The sequence below is a fragment of the Orcinus orca genome, chromosome X (assembly GCF_937001465.1).
Source record: "Orcinus orca chromosome X, mOrcOrc1.1, whole genome shotgun sequence".
Classification (NCBI taxonomy): Eukaryota; Metazoa; Chordata; class Mammalia; order Artiodactyla; family Delphinidae; genus Orcinus; species Orcinus orca.
In genome coordinates, this window is record NC_064580.1 from 131799522 (window position 1) to 131825184 (window position 25663).

The window sequence follows — 25663 nt, forward strand, 5'->3', positions numbered from 1 at the left end:
TTTAGGTTATTTGCAGTCTTTTACTGACAGTGCTGCAGCAAATAACCTTGGACGTTGCATTTCACAAATGTGTGCGTGTATCTGTAGAATCAATTCCTAGATGTGAAATTGCCGGGGCAAAGGTTATATGGACTTGCGCCTGTAGCAGTTTGACCAGTTTACCCTCTAGCCATGTGCAAGAGTATCTGTTTCCCCACACCCTTCCAAACATTGGATGTTATCAAAGTTTTGCTTTTGTGCTGCGAGGCCCTGGTAAATCAAAGTTTTTGGTTGTTGCCAACCTGATTGGCAAAAATTGTATCTTCTTTCTTGCAATTTTAATTAGCATTTTTCTTGTGAGTAAATTTGATCAGCTTTTAATTTTTAGGAGTCATTTGTATTTTTCTCTGAATTATATGGTTATTTCCTTTGCCCGTTTTTCTATTGATTTGGAAATACTTTTCTTAATAATTTATAGTTTATGTTAAGAAAGCTAGCCTTTTGTGATAAGGATAGTGATTTTTGTCAGCTTTTTCACAGTATGTGTGTGTTTTTTCCCAATCAAATTGTTCTTGTTGCACTTTTATATAATCATATATATCAATCTCCTCTTATGATGTGTGCCTTTTGCACCTTTTTTTAAACTCTTTAGTTTGAAATAATTATAGATTCATGGAAAGTTGCAAAAATAGTATGGGAAGGTCCCTGTACCTTTACACAGTTTCCCCCAAAGGTTACATGTTACATAACTTATGGTTCAATATGGAAACCAGGAAATTGACATTAATGTGTGTAGTTCTATGCCATTTTGTCATATGTGTAGAGATGTATATATAAAACCACCACAGCAGTCAAGGTGCAGAGCTGTTGCATTACCGTAAAGATCTGCCTCAAGCTTCCCCTGGATAGCCACCCTCACCCCGCACACCTCAAACCATGGGAGCCGTGAATCTGCTCTCTGTCTCCTCACTATAGGTTGGATTTTCCCAATTCTCTGCACACCTGGTAATTTTAGATTGGATGCCAGGATTATGATTTTCCCCTGGGGGCTGGATATCTTTGTATTCCTAGACATATTTTTTTAGCTTTGTTCTGGGATGCTGTTAGGTTACCGGGGACAGTGAGACCCTATTGTTACTTGTTTGAAGATTTGCTGCGTGGGACCGGAGGAGCTTTCAGTGTAGGAGTCATTTTTTCAGAGGCCTTCTGAGCCTCCTGCCCAAGGCTGCCTGAAATTGTTAGATTTGCATTCTGGCCAGTGGGGACAGCCCCCAGTCCCTGTCCTGCTTGAGTGCTGGGCAGAGTGACCTTCCATCCTTTCGGGTGGTCCTTTCCCTCGCCTTAGCTGAAGAAATGGGCTTAGGGAAGTTAAGTAACTTCTCTTGGCATTTGAAATTAAAAAAATATATATTTAAAAAGTTTTTGTTGTTGTTGTTGGCTGTGCCACGCAGCATATAGGGTCTTAGTTCCCCAACCAGGGATGGAACCTGTGCCTCCTGCCGTGGAAGTGTGGAGTCCTAACCACTGAACCGCCAGGGAAGTCCCTAAAAAGTATTCTTACACTTAGCTATACAGATAGGACTATTGGGTTTCAATGCAAGTAATTCACAGGAAAATGAACCAGCACTTTACAGTGAATAGCAACAGAAGGGGACAGCTTCTTATCTCCAACCGAGTTCTTATCTCAAGTCAGAGCCTCAGACAGTTACGGTAAATTTTTATTTCCAGAACAAAGGAGAAAATGTTCTTTTGGAGGATATTTCTAGACAAATGGGGAGACTAAACTGGGGGTCTTTGTTCATTTGGTCTCTGAAACCACCCTACTTGCTATTGTTGACACTGGCAGCTTGCCAGAGAGAAATGAAATGAATTTTTTAAATTTTGTACTTTTTCAGGAGTGAGGGTAGGTTGGGCTAGAGGACAGAAGATTACTCAAGTTAATAATGTGACATCCAAAGATTTAGAAGCTTCTTCTCAGATAGCACAGTGATAAGTATTTGAGTGATCAAATATTAGCTAAATTGGATTAAGAGCATATAACTATATACAATAATGGAAACCAAATGGATTCTATTTAAAAAAAAGAAATACTTTTGGCTTTAGAAGGGAAGTCTGGGAAATTCTGGGCATTGACCTTTTTTCATTCTTTTGTTGACATTAAATTGTGATAGGTTTATTTTAAACTTCAGGTTGCTTTCTGAGCCTTTATTAGCATCACAAATTGTGTTCCCACAAGTTGAAAATACCTTGACAGACACACAGGTTGGCTGAACTAACTGGTCGCCCCATGAGAGTTGTGGGCTGGTATCATTCCCATCCCCATATAACTGTTTGGCCTTCACATGTCGGTAAGTATTATGGGATTGCAATGTTTTTTGTTCTTAGAAATGAATATCATTTTTCCTTCTCCATTACATGGGCTGTGGTTATTTTAAATCAAAATTTAAGTATCCTTAAGCAAACGTCCTTATTTTTATTTTGCTGTTTTAAAAGTACTGATTTATGTCATATTGATTATTTTTAATAGAGATAAAATTTTAGCACTCCATTTTGACAGTATTCAGGAAATCAAGACTAAACCCTGACAATTGGCTGGTATCCAAAATAATGATAATAATAATAAATAAACTATAACTGAAAATTGCCGGTTGTGACTATCACTGTCTAGTACACTACCATTTGGAAGAATCAAAGGTGTGAAGGGTGAAATTTATAAAACTGATGTTTACAATCTCTGTTTGACACATATATCATCCTAGCTCTTGGGGCTGTCAACCTACCTCCTCAGCCCTCTAATCAGTATATGTAACAAGATTGTTTTCTCTCTCTCTCTTTTTTTGTTTTTTTTTGGCTGTGTTGGGTCTTCGTTGCTGTGCGCGGGCTTTCTCTAGTTGCGGCGAGTGGGGGCTGCTCTTCATTGCAGTGCGCAGGCTTTTCATTGTGGTGGCTTCTCTCGTGGAGCACGGGCTCTAGGTGCGCGGGCTTCAGTAGTTGAGGCTTGTGGGCTCAGTACTTGTGGCTTATGGGCTCTAGAGCACAGGCTCAGTAGTTGTGGTGCACAGGCTTAGTTGCTCCACGGCATGTGGGATCTTCCCAGACAAAGGCTGGAACCCGTGTCCCCTGCAGTGGCAGGCAGATTCCTAACAATTGCGCCACCAGGGAAGCCCTGTTTTCTTTCTCTTTATCTTTACCCTTTTTCTCTAATCATGGTCACTTTTTGTCTCTATCTGACTCTTTTGAAAGAATTAGAATAACTTTACTTGCGGAAATGAATGTTTCCTCGTCTAACCCGTGACTTAGAGACCTTCCCCCTCATGGCAGTGAGGAGGAAACAGAGGCTCCCATGTGTTGAGTAAGTGGCAGTGCTGAGGTCTGAACCATATCTGTCTCCCAAGTCTGTAGCATTTGATACTGCAACCACTCTCTACTTCTTGAAACACTTCCCAAATAATCACGAGGAGTGTGTGGCTCCTAAGAAACTAAGCTGAGGTTCGAGCTGAAATACTTTGTGCAAAACCAGTCAGCTAATAAGTGGCAGAGTCAATATCTCAGTGGAGGTTTCTGTGAATCAGGGGCCTTGGCATTCTCCAGCGTCTGCTTTGTCTGGTTAAGTGGGAATGCTATTTATGAAAACAGGAAATGGAGGAGGAAGCATAGGTTTGGTGGTGGGGAAAAAGATACATAGTTGAGTTATGTCATACCCATGCAACGATCTTACCCAAATTTTACCTATAGGACGTGGCTTGCAAAAGAAAAAGGGAAGCAATTTAAAAAGCACAGCCTATTTTGTAAATCGCATGTGACTTGGCACTGTTTTTCAGTTACTCTTACATTAACTTTCCTGTCTTTGTAAGTGCATAGTAAAAGGAGACATGCGCCTGTAGTTATGTTCCTAATCATAAGATCTGCTTGATCCTTTTATAAGAAGGGAAGCACTGCTACGGTGATGTCATGGTGTGTTAATTTATTACCAAAGTTGGTGGGTCAGATCAACCTCCCATGAAAAATATAGGCTGTAGTTTTAATTAAGCAGTTTTCTATCACCAGTCATTTTTAAAAATTACATTTCCCCAAACATTCTCTTCTAGAAGTTACATGTCAATACTCCTTAGAATCATTACAAACAAATTTTTTTGGATATTATAATACATTTCTATGCCCTTCTTTAGCAAACTGACATAGATGGAAGCTCTGTTAGGACCAGGGATAGAATAAGTGAAGGCTGAACCAAAATTTTATTGTAATGTGATGGCTATCTCAGGGCTCATATTCTAAAAACACTTGTATGTATAGTCTCTCATTCTTTTAAAATCCTTTATTATGAACTGGGGTCTGTGGTTTCTGTTTCAGGAAAATTTTGAGTCAAGAGTAAATGAAAGAATATGGTGCTCAGGCTGTTCTACTTTTACACCAGGAAACGGGAGGTGTGATTCTTTTGTCTCTTCAGACTGTCTGATGCTGAAAGAAAAATTGGCACAGTTGCAAGAAGGTCTCTTGGATGGTCCTCATTTAGACTAAAGTGTATCTTTTGGATTTGGCATTTAGGAGGTAATTTGGAAGTAATTAAGTTACCTCAGGGAAAAATGTAAATCAGGGTAAGGGGCATAGGGTTTGTATTTTAAGTAACGTGATTAGGCCTCATGGAGAAGGTAACAGTTGAGCAAAAACCTGAAGGAAGTGAGAGTTGGCCGTGCAAATATCTTGCGGAAGAGCGTCCCAGGCAGAGAGGAATAGGCAGTGCAAAGGCCCTGAGGAGGAGCATGCCTGGAAAATTTGAGGAAAAGCAGGACAGCCAGTGTGGCTTTGGGAGTAGCAGATTTTGTGGAGGAAATCAAGTGTGTGCTTTTGGACATGTTGAGTTTCAAATGTCTGGTAGGCAAGTGATGCTCACCTAGCCTGGCTTTGGTCTGTGACCAATTCGATAAGGAGCCTACACCAAACATAAATCCTCTGTCGGGAGTCCCCTGGTGGCCTAGTGGTTAGGATTCTGGGCCTTCACTGCTGTGGCCCGGGTTCAATCCCTAGTCAGGGAACTGAGATCCTGCAAGCAGCTTGGCATGGCCAAAAAAAAAAAAAATCATCTATGTCAACTTAGCATATTGTTTAGTTCAGCTTACATTTTCCTTAAGACTTTGTCAATGAAGGAAGCAGAGCATTAATTTCCATTCCAGCTCAAGCTCTTGTCTCCTTGTGAACGGGTAACAAATAGTTCATGGACCTACTGCCTTGAGGAGCACAGTATTAAGACAACCAAGTCTCAGTGTCAGGTACACAATTGGATATATGATTCGGCAGTTTGGGTAGAAGGCTGGAACTAGAGTTTATTGAGTAGGAGTTGGGAGTGGCCAGTATAGAGATGAGATTTGAAGCCGTGGAACTAAATGAACTCCCCCAGGGAGTAAGTGTAGATGGAGAAGAGAAAGTGGCTGAAGACAGAGCCCTGGGCATGCCAATATTTCGAGGATGGAAAGATGGGAAGGATCCAGCAAGAGACTGGAAAAGAAGAGCCAGGAAGTTAAGAGGACAGAGATGAGAAGAGTGGGAATGTGAGGCCAAGTGAAGATAGTGTTTCAAAGAGGGAGCAATCGGATAAATTGAGAACCAAAAATGCATCATGGGTGATCTTGACAGAAGCACTTTGGGTGGCACAGTATGGATACTAATCCATTTCAGATTCAGCAGTTCATCAACAATGGTTGTGGATGGAACGAAATGTAATGAATTATTATGAAGTACCTCTGATGTGCTAGGCGTTGTGCTAAAAACATCTGGCAACTTTTAAAATACAAAACCCTGAAAAAGTACGGATGATGTTTATCCTTATTTAACTGATGAGGAAATAGGCTTAGAGGTATTAAAAATTTTACCAAGGTCATATAGCAGGTACAGAGATCATTCAAACAGTGCTGTTCATTTTCACCAACTGTTTCAGCCAGTATTTTTCTCATACTCTTTGCTGGGTACTGTTGGGCCCTACTCTTTGCTTAGGAATATATTGGGTAGAAGTCCCAATGCGAAGTATATTTAAGAACATATAGAACAAGCTAACTGGGCATAAGTCACCGGACCAAACCATGCTGTGCACTGTTTTGTTGTAATACCAGATCTTTTGTATCCATAAATAATGGTCTGAGTACTTCATATCTTTAAACTTTGCCTCTGTTCAGTTTTTGGTAATCTTTTAGCTAATCCTTTCAAATGTTACTTGGTGCTTGTCTATGATTTCCTTTTCAAAAATTGTATAACCATTTAGTGAGATTTTGTTTCTGTTCCCTGGAATGTAGTATTTAATTCTATTGTAGTCACTTGTATACAATAGTTTCCTCTGTAATAGTTCTACACTGCCATTCTTTAGTATCAAGTCTAATGTATTCACTTCCCTAGAAGCTGTCCATCAAAAGGCTTATTCTAAGAAATCTGCTGTCTCCTTCGAATGCCTTCCTTTCTTTTGGAGTCCTCCTGGAAGAAATTATCAGGTGTTTTGGGGATAATAGGCTTTCCATTTTTTTCTTTCTATGCTACATTTCATAGCAGGGCTAGTTGTGGGCTAGGCAGCCTAGAATTAGTAATAAATTTTATTATTTAATTGCCGACTCCTGTAGTATTTCACTAACCTAGTAAAATGTTTATACTTTGACAATAATATTGTCATTAGGATGTACCCCTGTTCTGCCTTTAGAATCTGAATCCCGCGAGGATTGTATGCTGCTGTTATCTTTATATTTTCATGTCTGGGAGGTACAGTTTAACAGCAGATTTTTATTTTTGTTTATTTGCAGATGTTCGTACACAAGCCATGTACCAGATGATGGATCAAGGCTTTGTAGGACTTATATTTTCCTGTTTCATAGAAGATAAAAATACAAAGGTATTGTGTGTGTGTGTGTGTGTGTGTCTATGTGTGTGTGTGTGTGTGTGTGCACATGCGCATGCGTGTGTGTATAAACACACAGACACAGAGAATAGAGAAAAATCTTTTTGCAATTTTAATAGGGTGGCCAGGGAAGGTTTCAATCAGGAGGGTCATTGAGTCAGGACCTGAAGAAAGTGAGGGAGCAAGTCTTGTGGATTTCTTGGGGGAAGAGCGTTCCAGGCAGAGGAAATAGCCAGTGAAAAGACCCTGAGGTGAGTGTGGCATGTTTAGGGGACATCGAGGAAGTCAGTGTGGCTGCGGCAGAGTGAGGCAGAACATGACTACATGTCCCAGCTTGCCTCTGTCAGTCCCAGTTCCACCCATTGTCCCAGTCTCCTATTCAGTTAGCACCTTTCCTTCTTGGAAGTGTCCTGGTAACATGGTAACCAGGACATGGTACCATGGTAACTCTTTGCATGGTAACTCATGTGGTCATCCTACAGTGAGGTCTGGAAGATAACTGGGGGTGGGGCTGGGGGGACAGGGAGGGAGGGGGTGCAGAGTCCATGGCGTCTGTGAAACCAGTTAGGAAGCAACTGTAGTAATCTAGGAAAGAGATGACGGATGTTTGACCACGGTGGTAGGAGTGGAGGCTAATAACAGTAACAAGTGCTACCATTTATCACGTATTGTATGGCACTTACTCTTTAGGTGTTTTACATAAATATACTCGAACCCTGACAACCACCTGTGAGGATTATTATTATCAATTTTTATGGATAAGCAAACCGAACCTCAGAGAAGTTAAGCAGCTCAATCAATGGCTAGTCTTGCTATTCTGTTTGAATTTTACGTTCAGATCAAGAGGTTTTACTATGTGTCACTTCAAACAAAAAGAAAATTTAACACTGCAAGTATGAATTTTGCCGATGTACCAAGTGTGTCCTCCTCTTGTTTAGTACATTAGTTATATTCTCAGAATCTATGTTAATAATGAATATTCTTCATAAAATCACTCTTTTCTGAAAACATTAAAGTTTACTATCTTGAACTTCATACTTCATTTGAAATGCTTCTGGCTTTGTCATCATAAATTTATTGTCATTATAAATAGTTGTTGCATGAATTTGTCAGCTTCCAAAAAAGGAGTGTGAATGGTCTCATTCTTAGTTTCTTGGTTCTCATGTTTGTGAGCAATTCTCTGCTGTCACATGAGTGGATGTTTGATTGTGGCCATCTCACGTTGACTGAGTATTTTTTTTTTTTTTTGCGGTACGCGGGCCTCTCACTGTTGTGGCCTCTCCTGTTGCGGAGCACAGGCTCTGGATGCACAGGCTCAGCAGCCATGGCTCACGGGCCCAGCTGCTCTGTGGCATGTGGGATCTTCCCAGACCGGGTCATGAACCCGTGTCCCGTGCATCGGCAGGCGGACTCTCAACCACTGCGCCACCAGGGAAGCCCTTGACTGAGTATTTGATCCTTCTTACAGAAACTGATTTATACATAGTCTATCTTTGGAGTCTCTTCTAACCTTCCACTCCCAGAGGGGCCTTTGAGTTTTAGGTTAGCGTCCACTAAATTGCTATAACTCTTTCAATATTAATCCTCTGTGTGACCTTTCTTTTTTTCTTTCTTTTTTTAGACTGGACGGGTACTCTACACTTGCTTTCAGTCCATACAGGCCCAAAAGAGCTCAGAGTAAGTATGACAGAGATATATGTATGTATTGGTGGGTTAATCTCCATTCCAGGGAATTGATTGTTTTATTTCATTTTATTTTTCTCATTAGTAAGACACTAAGAATTCTATAGTCTTGCTTATACATGTGAACATCTCTGTGAGGAATTAGAATCTCTTTAGCATCTTGGATATCAGGGATCTAGAAAGCTAGGATCATATAAGCAAGGAGTCTGTTCATTGCAGTTACATCACCACAGCCCTGTCCCACATTTCCTTTCCTGCATTATTCTAAACTGAGTTGCACTGTTACTTTCCCTGTCTCTGATGAATTGTAAAACAAAGGCTGAGTGTGCAGAGTCTTATAGATTTGTATAAGCTCTTGTCTTTGTTGTGCCATAAACTTGATTTTAGAATTACAGTATCTCATTTAAATGTTTGAATAGCTTAGTTTCCTCATTTAAGTTCAATTCAACCTAAATTAGCAAATACAGTAACTACTATATGCCAAGCACCATGGTAGGCACCAAGGAGGCAGAGAGAAAGCCAAGTTCATTATCTAATTGGGAGACAGAAACAAAGAATGCCTTAAATTTTTTTCTTATAATATTTGTCAATTTATTATGATAGCATTGTTTGAAACAGCAAAGAATTGGGGAAAATAACAGATGTTTGTCAGTACAGAACTGATTAAATAAATTATGATGCATCTAAATGATGGAATAATATTCAGCTATTAAAAATATGAGGGGAATTCTCTGGCGGTCCAGTGGTTAAGACTCTGTGCTTCCACTGCAACGGGCCCAGGTTCAATCCCTGGTCGGGGAACTAAGATCCCACATGCCGCATGGCGTGACCAAAAAAAATAAGGATGCTTAGTAGTGCTACATAAATATCTCCAAGATACACTGTTAAGTAAAAAAGGCAAGGTACAAGAACAGTCTGTATAGAATGCTACCATTCATATAAGGATATGGAAGAGAAATCTACTCATGACATACCAGTGTACTTGCTTGGAAATACACAGAATATCTGGAAGGAAACATCAGTCACCTCAGCAGAGAGGAAGTAGGAAGGAGGTGTGGAGACTTAATTGTACCTTTACAGCTTTGGAATGTTGAACCATACACAAGTGTTAATTTTTAAATTTTTCATCAAAGTAATAGATGCACGTGCATAAAAATATCAGATGGCACAGAATTTATGAGGAATACTGTCACTCCTCAGGGGGAACCACTTCTTTCTCCCAATTTTGTTTTTAGTTCTTCTGTTGTTTACCTTGATATCTCTAAATAATATACTTTTGATACTCTTTCTTGATTTACTAATTTTAGATATTAATTATTCTTCTTATTATGTTATCTTCGTCTCACAAATGAGGATTTAGTTCACACCGCCCCATCTCCATTCTGCCCAATGTAGTTATATTACTACTTTTTGTTCTTCTGTTGTTACTTTTCTAATCTTAAAGTTTGCCCTTTATTTATTCTATCAACAACAGACAATAGACATCTCTTGGCTCCCTAGTGTTACTTGCAGTTTTACCATAAACCTTTATATTTTCACAGTTGCAAAAACCTGTGTTCTATGTTGTAATCACAATTGTGTTTTCTGTGCTTTGTGTACTAGTTGATTCTAAGAATAGAAAACAAAATGTTTATATTGTTATGATTATATAAATATTATTCCATGTACAACCAAGCACTATAAAGTAGTATACTATGATTCCATTTCCTTTCCTGTATAGCTTTTTGCTTTTTCATGGGGTTTTGAATGGCTTTTTTCTCCATTATTTCTCTGACCTTATCACCTCCCTGAGTTCCAGATTCCTAGGATCGCTCCCTAAAGCCTTCTATCTTCCTATGCTAATCAGGTCTCAGCTGATGTCTTGGGGCTTTCCTTCATTATTCTCCTGGGTTGGATCCATTGTTGTCTGGATTTCATGTCATTTTTCTTGGTTCACTCTGTCATTTTGCTGTTAAAGGCCCTCTAGTAACTTCCTAAGAAAGGTGTGCATTTGAGCTAAACCTTCTGCATCAGTGCTTGCCTGAAAATGTTTTTATTCTTCATTAATAACCCTAATGGATAAAGAATTCTAAATTGACATTTTCCCCCTCAGAACATTAAAATTGAAAAAGTGACATCAAGAGAGAAAGTGACAAAAGAGAGAGTGACATCAACAAAAATGGCAGAGTAGGAAACTTCAAAAGTCCTCCACAGGGCTTCCCTGGTGGCGCAGTGGTTGAGAGTCCACCTGCCGATGCAGGGGACGCAGGTTCGTGCCCTGGTCCGGGAAGATCCCCCATGCCGCGGAGCGGCTGGGCCTGTGAGCCATGGCCGCTGAGCCTGCGTGTCCGGAGCCTGTGTTCCGCAACGGGAGAGGCCACAACAGTGAGAGGCCCGCGTACCGCAAAAAAAAAAAAGTCCTCCACAAAAGCAGTGAATAATCTGGCAAAAACTGTCAGAATCAACTTTATTGGAACTCTAGAAAGTAATCAATATTTTATAGCAACCTGGCAAATACTAAATCCAGAAAAAAAAAACACCAGAATCTCAGCATTTAAGTAAATCTCTGTCAAGTCACTAGATGGCTACTAAGCTAACAAGACAAAGACCTCAGTGGCCACATATAACAAAGAATATAGACTATAAAAAATTAGTTCAGGAAAGTCACTAAACACACAAACAAAATCAGATAAAACAAGCGGCAACAATAAACCCTGGGGAGGGGGTAGAATACGATTTCCATAGTTACAATATTCGAAATGTCCAGTTTTCAGCAACAACAAAAAAGGCATTCACAGAAACAAATTATGGGCTGAAAGCAGGAAAAATAAATTAATAAAAACATTCCTGGAGGAAGCCAAGATGTTGGGCTTATTAGACAAAGACTTTCAATCAACTATTTAAAATATTTTCAAAAAGCTAAAGGAAATGATATACAAAGAACTAAAGAAAACCATGAGAATGATAGAGAATACCTAATAGAAAATATCAATAAAGAGAGAAATTATAAAAAGGAACCAAATAGGAATTCTAGAACTGAGAAGTACAATAAGGGAAGTGAAAAATTCACTAGGTAGGTTCAACAGCAGGTTTGAGAAGACGAAAGAAAGAATCACCAAACTTCAAGATAGGTGATTTGTATACATTTTCTGCCCCTTTCTCTATCTCATCCTCTACTGGGACTCCTATTATGAGTACACTTAGAGCGTTTTAAGATGTCCCACAGGTCTCAGGCTCTTTATTTTTCTTCATTCTTTCTTTCTTTCTGCTCCTCAGACTGGATAATGTCAATTCACCCAGTCTGAGGAGCTAATTTGAACTAAAGTGTTAATTGTAATTCCAGGGAAACCGTTAAGAAAGTAGAGATATATAGTAGAGAGAGAGAAAGGAAGGAAGCAAAACAGTGTACTAGAAAACGTCTTTCTAATACAAAAGGCGGTAAGGAAGAATTGAACAAAAAATGATATAAGACATAGCAATTATAAACATATATGCACCTAACAAAAGGACCCCAAAATATATCACACAAAAATTGACAGAACTGAAGGGAGAGGTAGGCAGTTCAACAGTACTAGTGGGAGACTTCAACACCCCACTTTCCTTAAAGGAAAGAACAATTAGGAAAAAAATAATGAAACCGAAGACTTGAACAACACTATAAACAAACTATACCTAATAGACACATACAGAATTCTCCACCCAACAATAGCTGAATACACTTCCTTCCCAAGTGCACATAAAACATTCTCTAGGATAAACCACATGATAGTTCACAAAACAGGTCTCAATTTTTGAAGACTGGAATCATACAAAGCATCTTCTACAAAAATGGAATGGAATCTGAAATCAGTTACAGAAAGAAATCTGGAAAATTCACAAATATGTGGAAATTAAAAAACATGCTTTTAAACAGCCAGTGTTTAAGAGAAAGAAGAAATCACAAGATAAATTAGAAAATACTTTGAGACTAATGACAATGAAAACACAACATACCAAGATTTATGGGATGCAGCAAAAGCAGTGCTCAGAGGGGAATTTATAGCTATACATGCCTACTTTAAAAAAGAAATACCTCAAATCAGTATTTAAGGTATTTCTAACTGTACGCTTTAAGGAACTAGAAAAAGAAATGCAAACTAAATTCAAAGCAGTTAGAAGGAAGGAAATAATAGAGTGAAGACAAACAAAATAGGGAATACAGAAACAATAGAATCAAAGAAACCAAAAGTTAGTTCTTTGAAAAGATCAACAAAATTGACATGTCTAGCTAGACTGACAAAAAGATGAGAGAAGAACCAAATAACTAAAATCTGAATTAAAAGTAGGGACATTACTACCAACTTTACAGAAATAAAAATGATTATAAGGTAAAACCAAACAATTGTTAGATAACCTAAATGAAGTGGACAAATTCCTAGAAACACACAAATTGCCAAAACTGGCTCAAAAAGAAATAGAAAACCTGAACAGACCTATAAAAATTAAATAGATTGAATCAGTATGCAAAAACATCTCAACAAAGAAAACTCCAAGATCAGATGACTACACTGGTTAATTCTGCCACACATTTACAGAAGGATTAACACTAATCCTTCTCAAACTCTCCAAAAATAGAAGAGAATGGAGCACTTCTAACTCATCTTTGAGGCCAGTATTACCCTGATACCAAAGCCAGACAAAGATATCACCAAAAAAAAAATTACAAAGTGATATTCACTATGAATACAGATGCAAAAATCCTCAACAAAATCCTTCCATACTGAATCCAATAGCACATTAAAAGGATTATACACTATGATCAAGTGGGATTTATCCCTGGCATAGAAGTGAGGTTCAACATAAGAAAATCAATTGATTAATATTCCACATTAATAGAACGAAGGAAAAAACCCACGACTGATGCACAAAAAGCAAAATTTCAACATCCTTCCATAATAAAAACACTCAGAAAACTAGGAATCTAGGGAACATTCCTCAACATTTTTGGGCTTTTATGAAAACCCACAGCTAACATTTTACGCAATGGTGAAAAGCTTTCTCCCATAAGATGAGGAACAAGACAAGGATGCCCACTTTCACCACTGTTATTCAATGTTACTGGTAGTTCTAGCCAAAACAATTAGGCAAAAAAAGAAATAAAAGGCATCCAAATTGGAAAGAAGTAAAACTATGTATTTGCAGATCATGTGTTCCTATATATAGACAATCTGAAAGAAAGCCCCCAAAGCTACTAGAGTTGATAAATGAGTTCAGCAAGGTTGCAGTGTTCAAAATCAGTGCACAAAATCAGTGTGTATTTCTACACACCAGCAATGAACAATGTAAAAAATAAAACTAAAAAATCCAATTACGACAGCATACAAAATAATAAAATACCTAGGAAAAAATTTAACCAAGAATGGGAAAGACTTGTAAAGTTAAAACTAGAATACATTGGTGAAAGAAAAAACACCTAAATAAATCAAAAGATATCCCTTGCTCATGGATTGGAAGACCCAATATTGTTAAGATGACAGTACTTCCCAAAGATTCAATAAAATCTGTATTAAAATTCCAATGGCCCTTTTTACAAAAATGGAAAAGATGATCCTAAAATTCATAAGGAATTGCAAGGTGCCCTGAATAGTGAAAATAATATCGAGAAAGAAGAATAAAGTTGGAGGAATCACACTTCCAGATTTCAGAACTTACTACAAAGCTTCACTAACCAAAACTTTGTGGACCTGGCATAAGCAGAGACACAGAGACCAATGGAATAAAATTGAGAGTCCACAAATAAACCTGCATATCTGTGGCCAACTGATTTTCAACAAGGGTGCTGAGGTCGTTCAATGAGGAAAGAAGAGTCTGTTCAACAAGTGGTGCTGGGACAACTGGTTATCCACATACACTATATATAAAAATTAACTCAAAATAGATCAATGACCTAAATAGAAGAGCTAAAACTATAAAATGCTTATAAGAAAACATAGGGGTAAATCTTCATGATGTTGGATTTGGTAATGGAATCTTAGATATGACACCAAAAGCATGAATAGCAAAAGAAAGCAGATAAATTGGATTTCATGAAAACTAAAATCTTTTGGGCTTCCCTGGGGGCTCAGTGGTTAAGAATCCACCTGCCAATGTGGGGACACAGGTTCAAGCACTGGTCCGAGAAGATCCCACATGCCGCGGGGCAACTAAGCCCATGAGCCACAACCACTGAGCCTGTGCTCTAGAGCCCGCGAGCCACAGCTCCTGAAGCCCATGCACCTAGAGCCCATGCTCCACAACAAGAGAAGCCACTGCAATGAGAAGCCTGCACACCACAAGGAAGAGTAGCCCCCACTTGCTGCAGCTAGAGAAAGCCCGTGTGCAGCAACAAAGACCCAGCACAGCCAAAAATAAATAAATAAATTTATTTAAAAAAAAACCAGACACTAAAATCTTTTCTGCATCAAAAGATATTACCAAGAAAGTGCAAGGACAACCTACAGAATAGGAGAAAATATATGCAAATCTTAATATCTGAATGGGTCTAGTATCCAGAATATATAAGGATCTCTTGCAGCTCAGCAACTAAATGACAACTCAATTTAAAAATGGGCACAGTACTTGAATAGACATTTCTCCAAAGAAGATGTACAAAAGGCCAACAAGCACACGAAAAGATGCTCAACATCATTAGTCATTTGGAAAATGCAAATCAAAACTAACAAGATACCACCTTATATTCACTGAGCTGACCATAATTTTAAAAATGGAGAATAACAAGTGTTGACAAAGATGTGGAGAAATTGGAACCTACAGACATTGTTGGTGGGGAATGTAAAATGGTGAGACTGCTGTGGAAAACAGTTTTTTGGGGGGAGGTTTTTCATATGAGAATTCATATGACCTAGCAACTCTATTCCTAGGTATATACCAAAAAGAATTGAAAACAGGTACTCAAACACTTGTACATGAATATTCATAGCAGCACTGTTCACAGTAGCCAAGAGTTGGAAACAACCCAAATGTCCATCAACTGATGAATGGATAAACAAAATTTAGTATATCCATTGAATTGGACTATCACTCATAAAAAACGAATGAGGTACTGAAACATACTATGATGTGGAGAAATCTTGAAAACATTATGCTAAGTAAAAGAAGCCAAACAAAAAAACAGGTCACATATTGTATGATTTCATTTATATGAAGTATCTAGAATAGAGACAGAAAGCAGATTGGTGGTTGGCATGGTTTGGCCAGAAATGGGGACCAGGATGGGGAGCAGCTGCTTTAATTGATACGGGGTTTTACTTTGGGGTGATGAAAATGTTTTAGAACTAGATAGGGGTTGTGGTCCTACAACATTGTAAATGTACTAAGTTCTACTGAATTGTTCCCTAGTTAAAATGGTTAATTATATTTTATGTGAATTTCACCTCAATTTTTAAAAATGGGCAAAAGACTTGAGTAGACATTTCTCCAAGGAAGATATACAAATGGCCAATAAACACAAAAACAGCTGCCCAACATCAGTAGTCTTTAGGGAAATGCAAATAAAACCGTAATGAGATACTGTTTCTCACCAACTAGGATGGCTGTACTTTTTTTTTTTAAAGGAAAATAACGTGTTGCTGAGGATGTGGAGAAAACGAACCTTGACCCATTGTAGGGGGGAATCTAGAATGGTTCAGATGCTGTGAAAAAGTTTGGTGATTCCTCAGAAATGTATACATTGAATGACCATATGACCTAGCAATTCCACTCCTAGGTATGTAGCAGAGACAGTTGAAAACAGGTGTTCAAACAAAAACGTGTACTTGAATATTCATACCAGCATTGTCCATAAATAGACAAAGAGCAGAACTAACCCAAATGACCATCAGCTGATAAGTGAATAAACAAGATGTAGTGTATGTAGCCATACAATGGAATTTTCTGTCATAAAGGGAAATGAAGTACTGATAACTGCTGTAATCCTGAATACATGCTAAGTGAAAGAAGCCTGATGCAAAAGGCCACATGTGGTATGAAATGTCCAGGATAGACAAGTCTGTAGAGACAAAAATTAGAGGAGAGAGGTAAACTGGGAGTATATTAGTTTGCTAGGGCTGCCATAAAAAATACCACCAAGTGGCTTAAACAACAGAAATTTATCTACTCACAGTTCTGGATGCAGTAAGTCTAAGATCAAGGTGCTGGCAGATTTGGTTTCTTCTGAGACCTCTTCCTGGCTTGCAGATGGCTGCCTTCTCACTGTGTCCTCACATGGACTTTCCTCTCTACATGTGCATCCCTAGGGTCATTTTGCATGTCAAATTTCTCCTTCTTATAAGGGCACCAGTCAGATTGGATTTGCGTCCAACCTTAACAGCCTCATTTTACTTTAATCACCTCTTCAAAGGCCCTGTCTCCAAATACAGTCACATTCTGAGGTACTGGGGCTTAGGGTTTCAACATATGCATTTGGGGGGAGACACAATTCAGACCATAACAGGAAGCGACTGCTTAATAGGTATGGGCTTTCTTTTTGGGGTGATGAAAATATTACAGTATTAGGTAACAGTAATGGTTGCACAACATTGTGAATGTACAAGTCCCTGAATCACACACTGTAAAATGGTTAAAGTGGTGAATTTTACGTTCTCTGAATTTTACCTGAAAAAGAAGTCCTTAGAAGTAGAGCTTTGTGCTGAAAAGTCTCCTCTCCCCACTTCTAACTTTGTGCTGGAAGTCTTAGTTCAATAAAGCAAGAAATAAAAGGCATATAGACTGGAAAAAAACTAATCCTCATTTGCATAAGACATGGTTATCTGCACAGAAAATCCCAAAGAATCTATAAAGAAATTCCTAGAGCTAATAAGTGAGTTAAGTGATGTCACAGGATGCAATGTCAACACAAAAAAGCAATATTTCTTGCTTGTAGATTTTTTGATGATGGCCATTCTGACCCGTGTGAGATGATACCTGATTGTAGTTTTGATTTGCATTTCTCTAATGATAGTGATGTTGAGCATCCTTTCATGTGTTTGTTGGCAATCTGTATATCTTCTTTGGAGAAATGTCTCTTTAGGTCTTCTGCTCATTTTTGGATTGGGTTGTTTGTTTTTTTGATATTGAGCTGCATGAGCTGCTTGTCAATTTTGGAGATTAATCCTTTGTCAGTTGCTTCGCTTGCAAATATTTTCTCCCATTCTAAGGGTTGTCCTTTGGTCTTGTTTATGGTTTCCTTTGCTGTGCAAAACTTTGAAGTTTCATTAGGTCCCATTTGTTTATTTTTGTTTTTATTTCCATTTCTCTAGGAGGTGGGTCAAAAAGGATCTTGCTGAGATTTATGTCATAGAGTGTTCTGCCTATGTTTTTTCCTCTAAGAGTTTTATACTGTCTGGCCTTACATTTAGGTCTTTAATCCATTTTGAGTTTATTTTTGTGTATGGTGTTAGGGAGTGTTCTAATTTCATTCTTTTACATGTAGCTGTCCAGTTTTCCCAGCACCACTTATGGAAGAGGCTGTCTTTTCTCCACTGTATATTCTTGCCTCCTTTATCAAAGATAAGGTGACCATATGTGTGTGGGTTTATCTCTGGGCTTTCTATCCTGTTCTATTGATCTATATTTCTGTTTTTGTGCCAGTACCATATTGTCTTGATGGAGAACAGTATGGAGGTTCCTTAAAAAACTAAAAATAGAACTACCATACGATCCAGCAATCCTACTAGTGGGCATATACCCCAAGAAAACCAGAATTCAAAAAGAGTCATGTACCACAATGTTCATTGTAGGACTATTTACAATAGCCAGGACATGGAAGCAACCTAAGTGTCCATTGACAGATGAATGGATAAAGAAGATGTGGCACATATATACAATGAAATATTACTCAGCCATAAAAAGAAACCAAACTGAGTTATTTGTAGTGAAGTGGATGGACCTAGAGTCTGTCATACAGAGTGAAGTAAGTCAGAAAGAGAAAACCAAATACCGTATGCTAACACATATATATGGAATCTAAAAAAAAAAGGTTCTGAAGAACCTAGGGGCAGGACAGGAATAAAGATGCAGATGTAGAGAATGGACTTGAGGACATGGGGAGGGGGAAGGGTAAGCTGGGACGAAGGGAGAGAGTAGTATGGACATTATGTACACTACTAAATGTAAAATAGATAGCTAGTGGGAAGCAGCCGCATAGCACAGGGAGATCAGCTTGGTCCTTTGTGACCACGTAGAGGGGTGGGATAGGGAGGGTGGGAGGGAAACGCAAGAGGGAGGGGATATGGGGATATATGTATAAATAAAGCTGATTCACTTTGTTATACAGCAGAAACTAACACAACATTGTAAAGCAATTATACTCCAATAAAGATGTTTTTTAAAAAAGCAATATTTCTAAATGCCAGCAATAGAAAATTGGAAACATTTTAACACAGTACTACAAAAAATGAAACAGGTGTAAATTTATCAAAATCTATCAAATCTATATGCTGAAAACCACAGAACATTGATGAAAGAAATCAAAGAAAACCTAATTAAATGGAAAGACATGCCATGTTTATGGATTGGAAGACTCAACATAGTAAAAATTTCAGTTCTCCTCAAATTAATCTATGGGTTTAGAGCAACAGCAATCAAAATTTCAGCAAGACTTTTTTTGTAGATACAGACAAACTGATTCTAAAATTTATATGAAAAGGCAAAGGAACTTGAATACCTTAAACAATTTTGAAAAGGAAGAATAAAATTTGGAGGAATAGTCTAACAGTTAGACTACCATATACAAAATAAACGTCGTTCTAAACCTCATACCAAAAAAAACATTAAAAGGGATCATAGGTCCAATTAGAAATAAGAGTGTGAAAAGTCTTAGAGGAAAAGGTAGAAAATCTGTATGATATTGGGCTTGCCAACCAGTTCTTATTCTTGGAACCAAAAGCATTTTTCCAGTAACTTATTTACAACACAGAAATAGAGTCACAGACATAGAAAACAAACTTATGGTTACCGGTGGGGAAAGGGGGATGGGAGGGATAAATTGGGAGATTGGGATTGACATATACAGACTAATATATATATATGAAAAAATAGATAACTAATAAGGACCTACTGTATAGCACAGGGACTTCTACTCAATAGTCTGTAATGACCTATATGGGAAAAGAATCTAAAAAAGAATGGATATATGTATGTGTATAATTGACTCACTTTATTGTACAGCAGAAACTAATACAACATTGTAAATCAACTATACTCCAATACAAATTTTAAAAAGCATTTTCCATAAAAGACATTTGATAACAAGACTTCATCAAAATTAAACAATTTACTGAGTGAAAGAAACTTAAGAAAATGAAAAGACTAGCTACAGTGTGAGTGAAAATATTTCAAATCAAATGTCTGAAAATAGACTTGTATCTATAATATACAAACAACTCTCAAAACTCAACAATAAAAAAGTATACAACCCAATTAAAAATGGGCAAAAGACATGAGCATATGCTTCACCAACAAGTATGTAAGAATGGCAAATAGATTTTTAATTAGGGGAAGATGGCAGAAGAGTAAGACGCGGACATCACCTTCCTCCCCACAGATACATCAGAAATACATCTACACGTGGAACTGCTCCTATAGAACACCCACTGATCGCTGGAAGAAGACCTCAGACCTCCCAAAAGCCGTGTGGATGAAAGGCTCTTGGTGCTCCAGCCAGGAGTCAGTGCTGTGCCTCTGAGGTGGGAGAGCCAACTTCAGGACACTGGTCCACAAGAGACCTCCCAGCTCCACGTAATATCAAATGGCGAAAATATCCCAGAGATCTCCATCTCAACACCAAGACCCAGCTTCACTCAACGACCAGCAAGCTACAGTGCTGGACACCCTATGCCAAACAACTAGCAAGACAGGAACACAACCCCATCCATTAGCAGAGAGGCTGCCTAAAATAATAATAAGGCCACAGACACCCCAGAACACACCACCAGACGTGGACCTGCCCACCAGAAAGACAAGATCCAGCCTCATCCACCAGAACACAGGCACTAGTCCCCTCCACCAGGAAGCCTACACAACCCACTAAACCAACCGTAGCCACTGGGAACAGACACCAAAAACAACGGGAACTATGAACCTGCAGCCTGCAAAAAGGAGACCCCAAGCACAGTAAGATAAGCAAAATGAGAAGACAGAAAAACACACAGCAAATTAAGGAGCAAGGTAAAAACCCACCAGACCTAACAAATGAAGAGGAAATAGGCAGTCTACCTGAAAAAGAATTCAGAATAATGATAGTAAAGATGATCCAAAATCTTGGAAATACAATAGAGAAAATGCAAGAAACATTTAACAAGGACCTAGAGGAACTAAAGAGGAAACAAGCAACGATGAACAACACAATAAATGAAATAAAAAATACTCTAGAAGGGCTCAATAGCAGAATAACTGAGGCAGAAGAACAGATAAGTGACCTGGAAGATAAAATAGTGGAAATAACTACTGCAGAGCAGAATACAGAAAAAAGAATGAAAAAAACTGAGGACAGTCTCAGAGACCTCTGGGACAACATTAAACACACCAACATTCGAATTATAGGGGTTGCAGAAGAAGAAGAGAAAAAGACAGGGACTGAGAAAATATTTGAAGAGATTATAGTTGAAAACTTCCCTAATATGGGAAAGGAAACAGTTAATCAAGTCCAGGAAGCACAGAGAGTCCCATAGAGGATAAATCCAAGGAGTAACATGCCAAGACACATATTAATCAAACTATCAAAAATTAAATACAAAGAAAAGATATTAAAAGCAGCAAGGAAAAAACAACAAATACCACACAAGGGAATCCCCATAAGGTTAACAGCTGATCTTTGAGCAGAAACTCTGCAAGCCAGAAGGGACTGGCAGGACATATTTAACGTGATGAAAGAGAAAAACCTGCAACCAAGATTACTCTACCCAGCAAGGATCTCATTCAGATTTGATGGAGAAATTAAAACCTTTACAGACAAGCAAAAGCTGAGAGAGTTCAGCACCACCAAACCAGCTTTACAACAAATGCTAAAGGAACTTCTCTAGGCAAGAAACACAAGAGAAGGAAAACACCTACAATAACAAACCCAAAACAATTAAGAAAATGGGAATAGGAACGTACATATTGATAATTACCTTAAATGTAAATGGATTAAATGCTCCCACCAAAAGACACAGACTGGCTGAATGGATACAAAAATCAAGACTCATATATATGCTGTCTACAAGAGACCCACTTCAGACCTAGGGACACATACAGACTGAAAGTGAGGGGGTGGAAAAATATTCCATGCAAATGGAAATCAAAAGAAAGCTGGAGTAGCGATTCTCATATCAGACAGAATAGACTTTAAAATAAAGACTATTACAAGAGACAAAGAAGGACACTACATAATGATGAAGGGATCGATCCAAGAAGAAGATATAAGAGTTGTAAATATGCACCCAACATAGGAGCACTTCAATACATAAGGCAAATACTAACAGCTATAAAAGGGGAGATCGACAGTAACACATTCATAGTAGGGGATTTTAACACCCCACTTTCACCAATGGAGAGATTATCCAAAATGAAAATAAATAAGGAAACACAAGCTTTAAATGATACATTAAACAAGATAGACTTAATTGATATTTATAGGACATTCCATCCAAAAACAACAGAATACACATTTTTCTCAAGTGCTCATGGAACATTCTCCGGGATAGATATCTTGGGTCACAAATCAAGCCTTGGTAAATTTAAGAAAATTGAAATTGTATCAAGTATCTTTTCCAACCACAACACTATGAGACTAGATATCAATTACAGGAAAAGATCTGTAAACAGTACAAACACATGGAGACTAAACAATACACTACTTAATAACGAAGTGATCATTGAAGAAATCAAAGAGGAAATCAAAAAACACCTAGAAACAAATGACAATGGAGACACAACGACCCAAAACCTATGGGATGCAGCAAAAGCAGTTCTAAGAGGGAAGTTTATAGCAATACAATCCTACCTTAAGAAACAGGAAACATCTCAAATAAACAACCGAACCTTGCACCTAAAGCAATTAGAGAAAGAAGAATAAGAAAACCCCCAAAGTTAGCAGAAGGAAAGAAATCATAAAGATCAGATCAGAAATAAATGAAAAAGAAATGAAGGAAACGATACCAAAGATCAAGAAAACTAAAAGCTGGTTCCTTTTTTTTTTTTTTCGGAATGCGAGCCTCTCACGGTTGTGTCCTCTCCCGCCACGGAGCACAGGCTCTGGACGCTCAGGCTCAGCGGCCATGGCTCACGGGCCCAGCCGCTCCGCAGCATGCGGGATCTTCCCGAACCGGGGCACGAACCCGTGTTCCCTGTATCGGCAGGCGGACTCTCAACCACTGCGCCCCCAGGGAAGCCCAAAGCTGGTTCTTTGAGAAGATAAACAAAATTAATAAACCATTAGCCAGACTCATGAAGAAAAAAAGGGAGAAAAATCAATAGAATTAGAAATGAAAAAGGAGAAGTAACAACTGACACTGCAGAAATACAAAAGATCATGAGAGATTACTACAAGCAACTCTATGCCAATAAAATGGACAACATGGAAGAAATGGACAAATTCGTAGAAATGCACAAGCTGCCAAGACTGAATCAGGAAGAAATAGAAAATATGAACAGACCAATCACAATCACTGAAATTGAAACTGTGATTAAAAATCTTCCAACAAAAAAAAGCCCAGGAACAGATGGCTTCACAGGCAAATTCTATCAAACATTTAGAGAAGAGCTAACACATTTCCTTCTCAAAGTCTTCCAAAATATAGCAGGGGGAGGAACACTCCCAAACTCATTCTATGAGGCCACCATCACCCTGATACCAAAACCAGACAAAGTTGTCGCAAAGAAAGAAAACTTCAGGCCAATATCACTGATGAACATAGATGCAAAAATCCTCAACAAAATACTAGCAAACAGAATCCAACAGCACATTAAAAGGATCATACACCATGATCAAGTAGAGTTTGTTCCAGGAATGCAAGGATTCTTCAATATACGCAAATCGATCAACGTGATACACCATATTAACAAACTGAAGGAGAAAAACCATATGATCATCTCAATAGATGCAGAGAAAGCTTTCGACAAAATTCAACACCGATTTATGATAAAAACCCTTCAGAAAGTAGGCATAGAGGGAACTTTCCTCAACATAATAAAGGCTGTATATGACAAACCCACAGCCAACATCGTCCTCAATGGTGAAAAACTGAAAGCATTTCCACTAAGATCAGGAACAAGACAAGGTTGCCCACTCTCACCACTCTTATTCAACATAGTTTTGGAAGTTTTAGCCACAGCAATCAGAGAAGAAAAGGAAATAAAAGGAATGCAAATCGGAAAAGAAGAAGTAAAGCTGTCACTGTTTGCAGATGACATGATAGTATACATAGAGAATCCTAAAGATGCTACCAGAAAACTACTAGAGCTAATCAATGAATTTGGTAAAGTAGCAGGATACAAAATTAATGCACAGACATCTCTGGCATTCCTATACACTAATGATGAAAAATCTGAAAGTGAAATTAAGAAAACACTCCCATTTACCATTGCAACATAAAGAATAAAATATCTAGGAATAAACCTACCTAAGGAGACAAAACACCTGTATGCAGAACATTATAAGACACTGATGAAAGAAATTAAGGATTATACAAATAGATGGAGAGATATACCATGTTCTTGGATTGGAAGAATCAACATTGCGAAAATGACTCTACTACTCAAAGCAATCTACAGATTCAATGCAATCCCTATCAAACTACCACTGGCATTTTTCATAGAACTAGAACAAAAAATTTCACAATTTGTATGGAAACACAGAAGACCCCGAATAGCCAAAGCGATCTTGAGAACAAAAAACAGAGCTGGAAGAATCAGGCTCCCTGACTTCAGACTATACTACAAAGCTACAGTAATCAAGACCGTATGGTACTGGCACAAAAACAGAAAGATAGATCAATTGAACAGGATAGAAAGCCCAGAGATAAACCCACGCACATATGGTCACCTTATCTTTGATAATGGAGGCAAGAATATACAGTGGAGGAAAGACTGCCTCTTCAATAAGTGGTGCTGGAAAAACTGGCCAGGTACATGTAAAAGTATGAGATTAGAACACTCCCTAACACCATACACAAAAATAAGCTCAAAATGGATTAAAGACCTAAATGTAAGGCCAGAAACTATCAAACTCTTAGAGGAAAACCTAGGCAGAGCACTCTATGACATAAATCACAGCAAGATCCTTTTTGACCCACCTCCTAGAGAAATGGAAATAAAAACAAAAATAAACAAATGGAACCTAATGAAACTTCAAAGCTTTTGCACAGCAAAGGAGACCATAAACAAGACCAAAGACAACCCTCAGAATGGGAGAAAATATTTGCAAGTGGAGCAACTGACAAAGGATTAATCTCCAAAATTGACAAGCAGCTCATGCAGCTCAATATCAAAACAACAAACAACCCAATCCAAAAACTGGGCAGAAGACCTAAATAGACATTTCTCCAAAGAAGATATACAGATTGCCAACAAACATGAAAGAATGCTCAACATCATTAATCATTAGAGAAATGCAAATAAAAAGTACAATGAGATGTCATCTCACAGCGGTTAGAATGGCCATCATCAAAAAATCTAGAAACGATAAATGCTGGAGAGGGTGTGGAGAAAAGGGAACCCTCTTGCACTGTTGGTTTGAATGTAAATTGATACATCCAATATGGAGAACAGTATGGAGGTTCCTTAAAAAACTAAAAATAGAACTACCATATGACCCAGCAATACCACTACTGGGCATATACCCTGAGAAAACCATAATTCAAAAAGAGTCATGTACCAAAATGTTCATTGCAGCTCTATTTACAATAGCCAGGAGATGGAACCAACCTAAGTGTCCATCATTGTATGAATGGATAAAGAAGATGTGGCACATATATACAATGGAATATTACTCAGCCATAAAAAGAAACGAAATTGAGTTATTTGTAGTGAGGCGGATGGACCTAGAGTCTGTCATACAGAGTGAAGTAAGTCAGAAAGAGGAAGACAAATACCGTATGCTAACACATATAAATGGAATCTAAGAAAAAAAACTGTCATGAAGAACCTAGGAGT

The 25663-nt window shown here is 38.2% G+C and overlaps 1 protein-coding gene across 4 annotated transcripts in view; it reads left to right on the forward strand.

Annotated features, from left to right (window-relative positions):
- BRCC3 (BRCA1/BRCA2-containing complex subunit 3) overlaps positions 1-25663 on the forward strand; it is a 76119-nt gene that overhangs the window by 8625 nt on the left and 41831 nt on the right. For all 4 annotated transcript variants that reach the window (XM_004285931.4, XM_033416851.2, XM_033416850.2 and 1 more), the window contains 3 exons: positions 2240-2327; positions 6759-6847; positions 8475-8530. In XM_004285931.4, coding sequence (XP_004285979.1) covers positions 2240-2327; positions 6759-6847; positions 8475-8530 — 233 coding nt within the window. The remainder of the gene's footprint in view (positions 1-2239; positions 2328-6758; positions 6848-8474; positions 8531-25663) is intronic.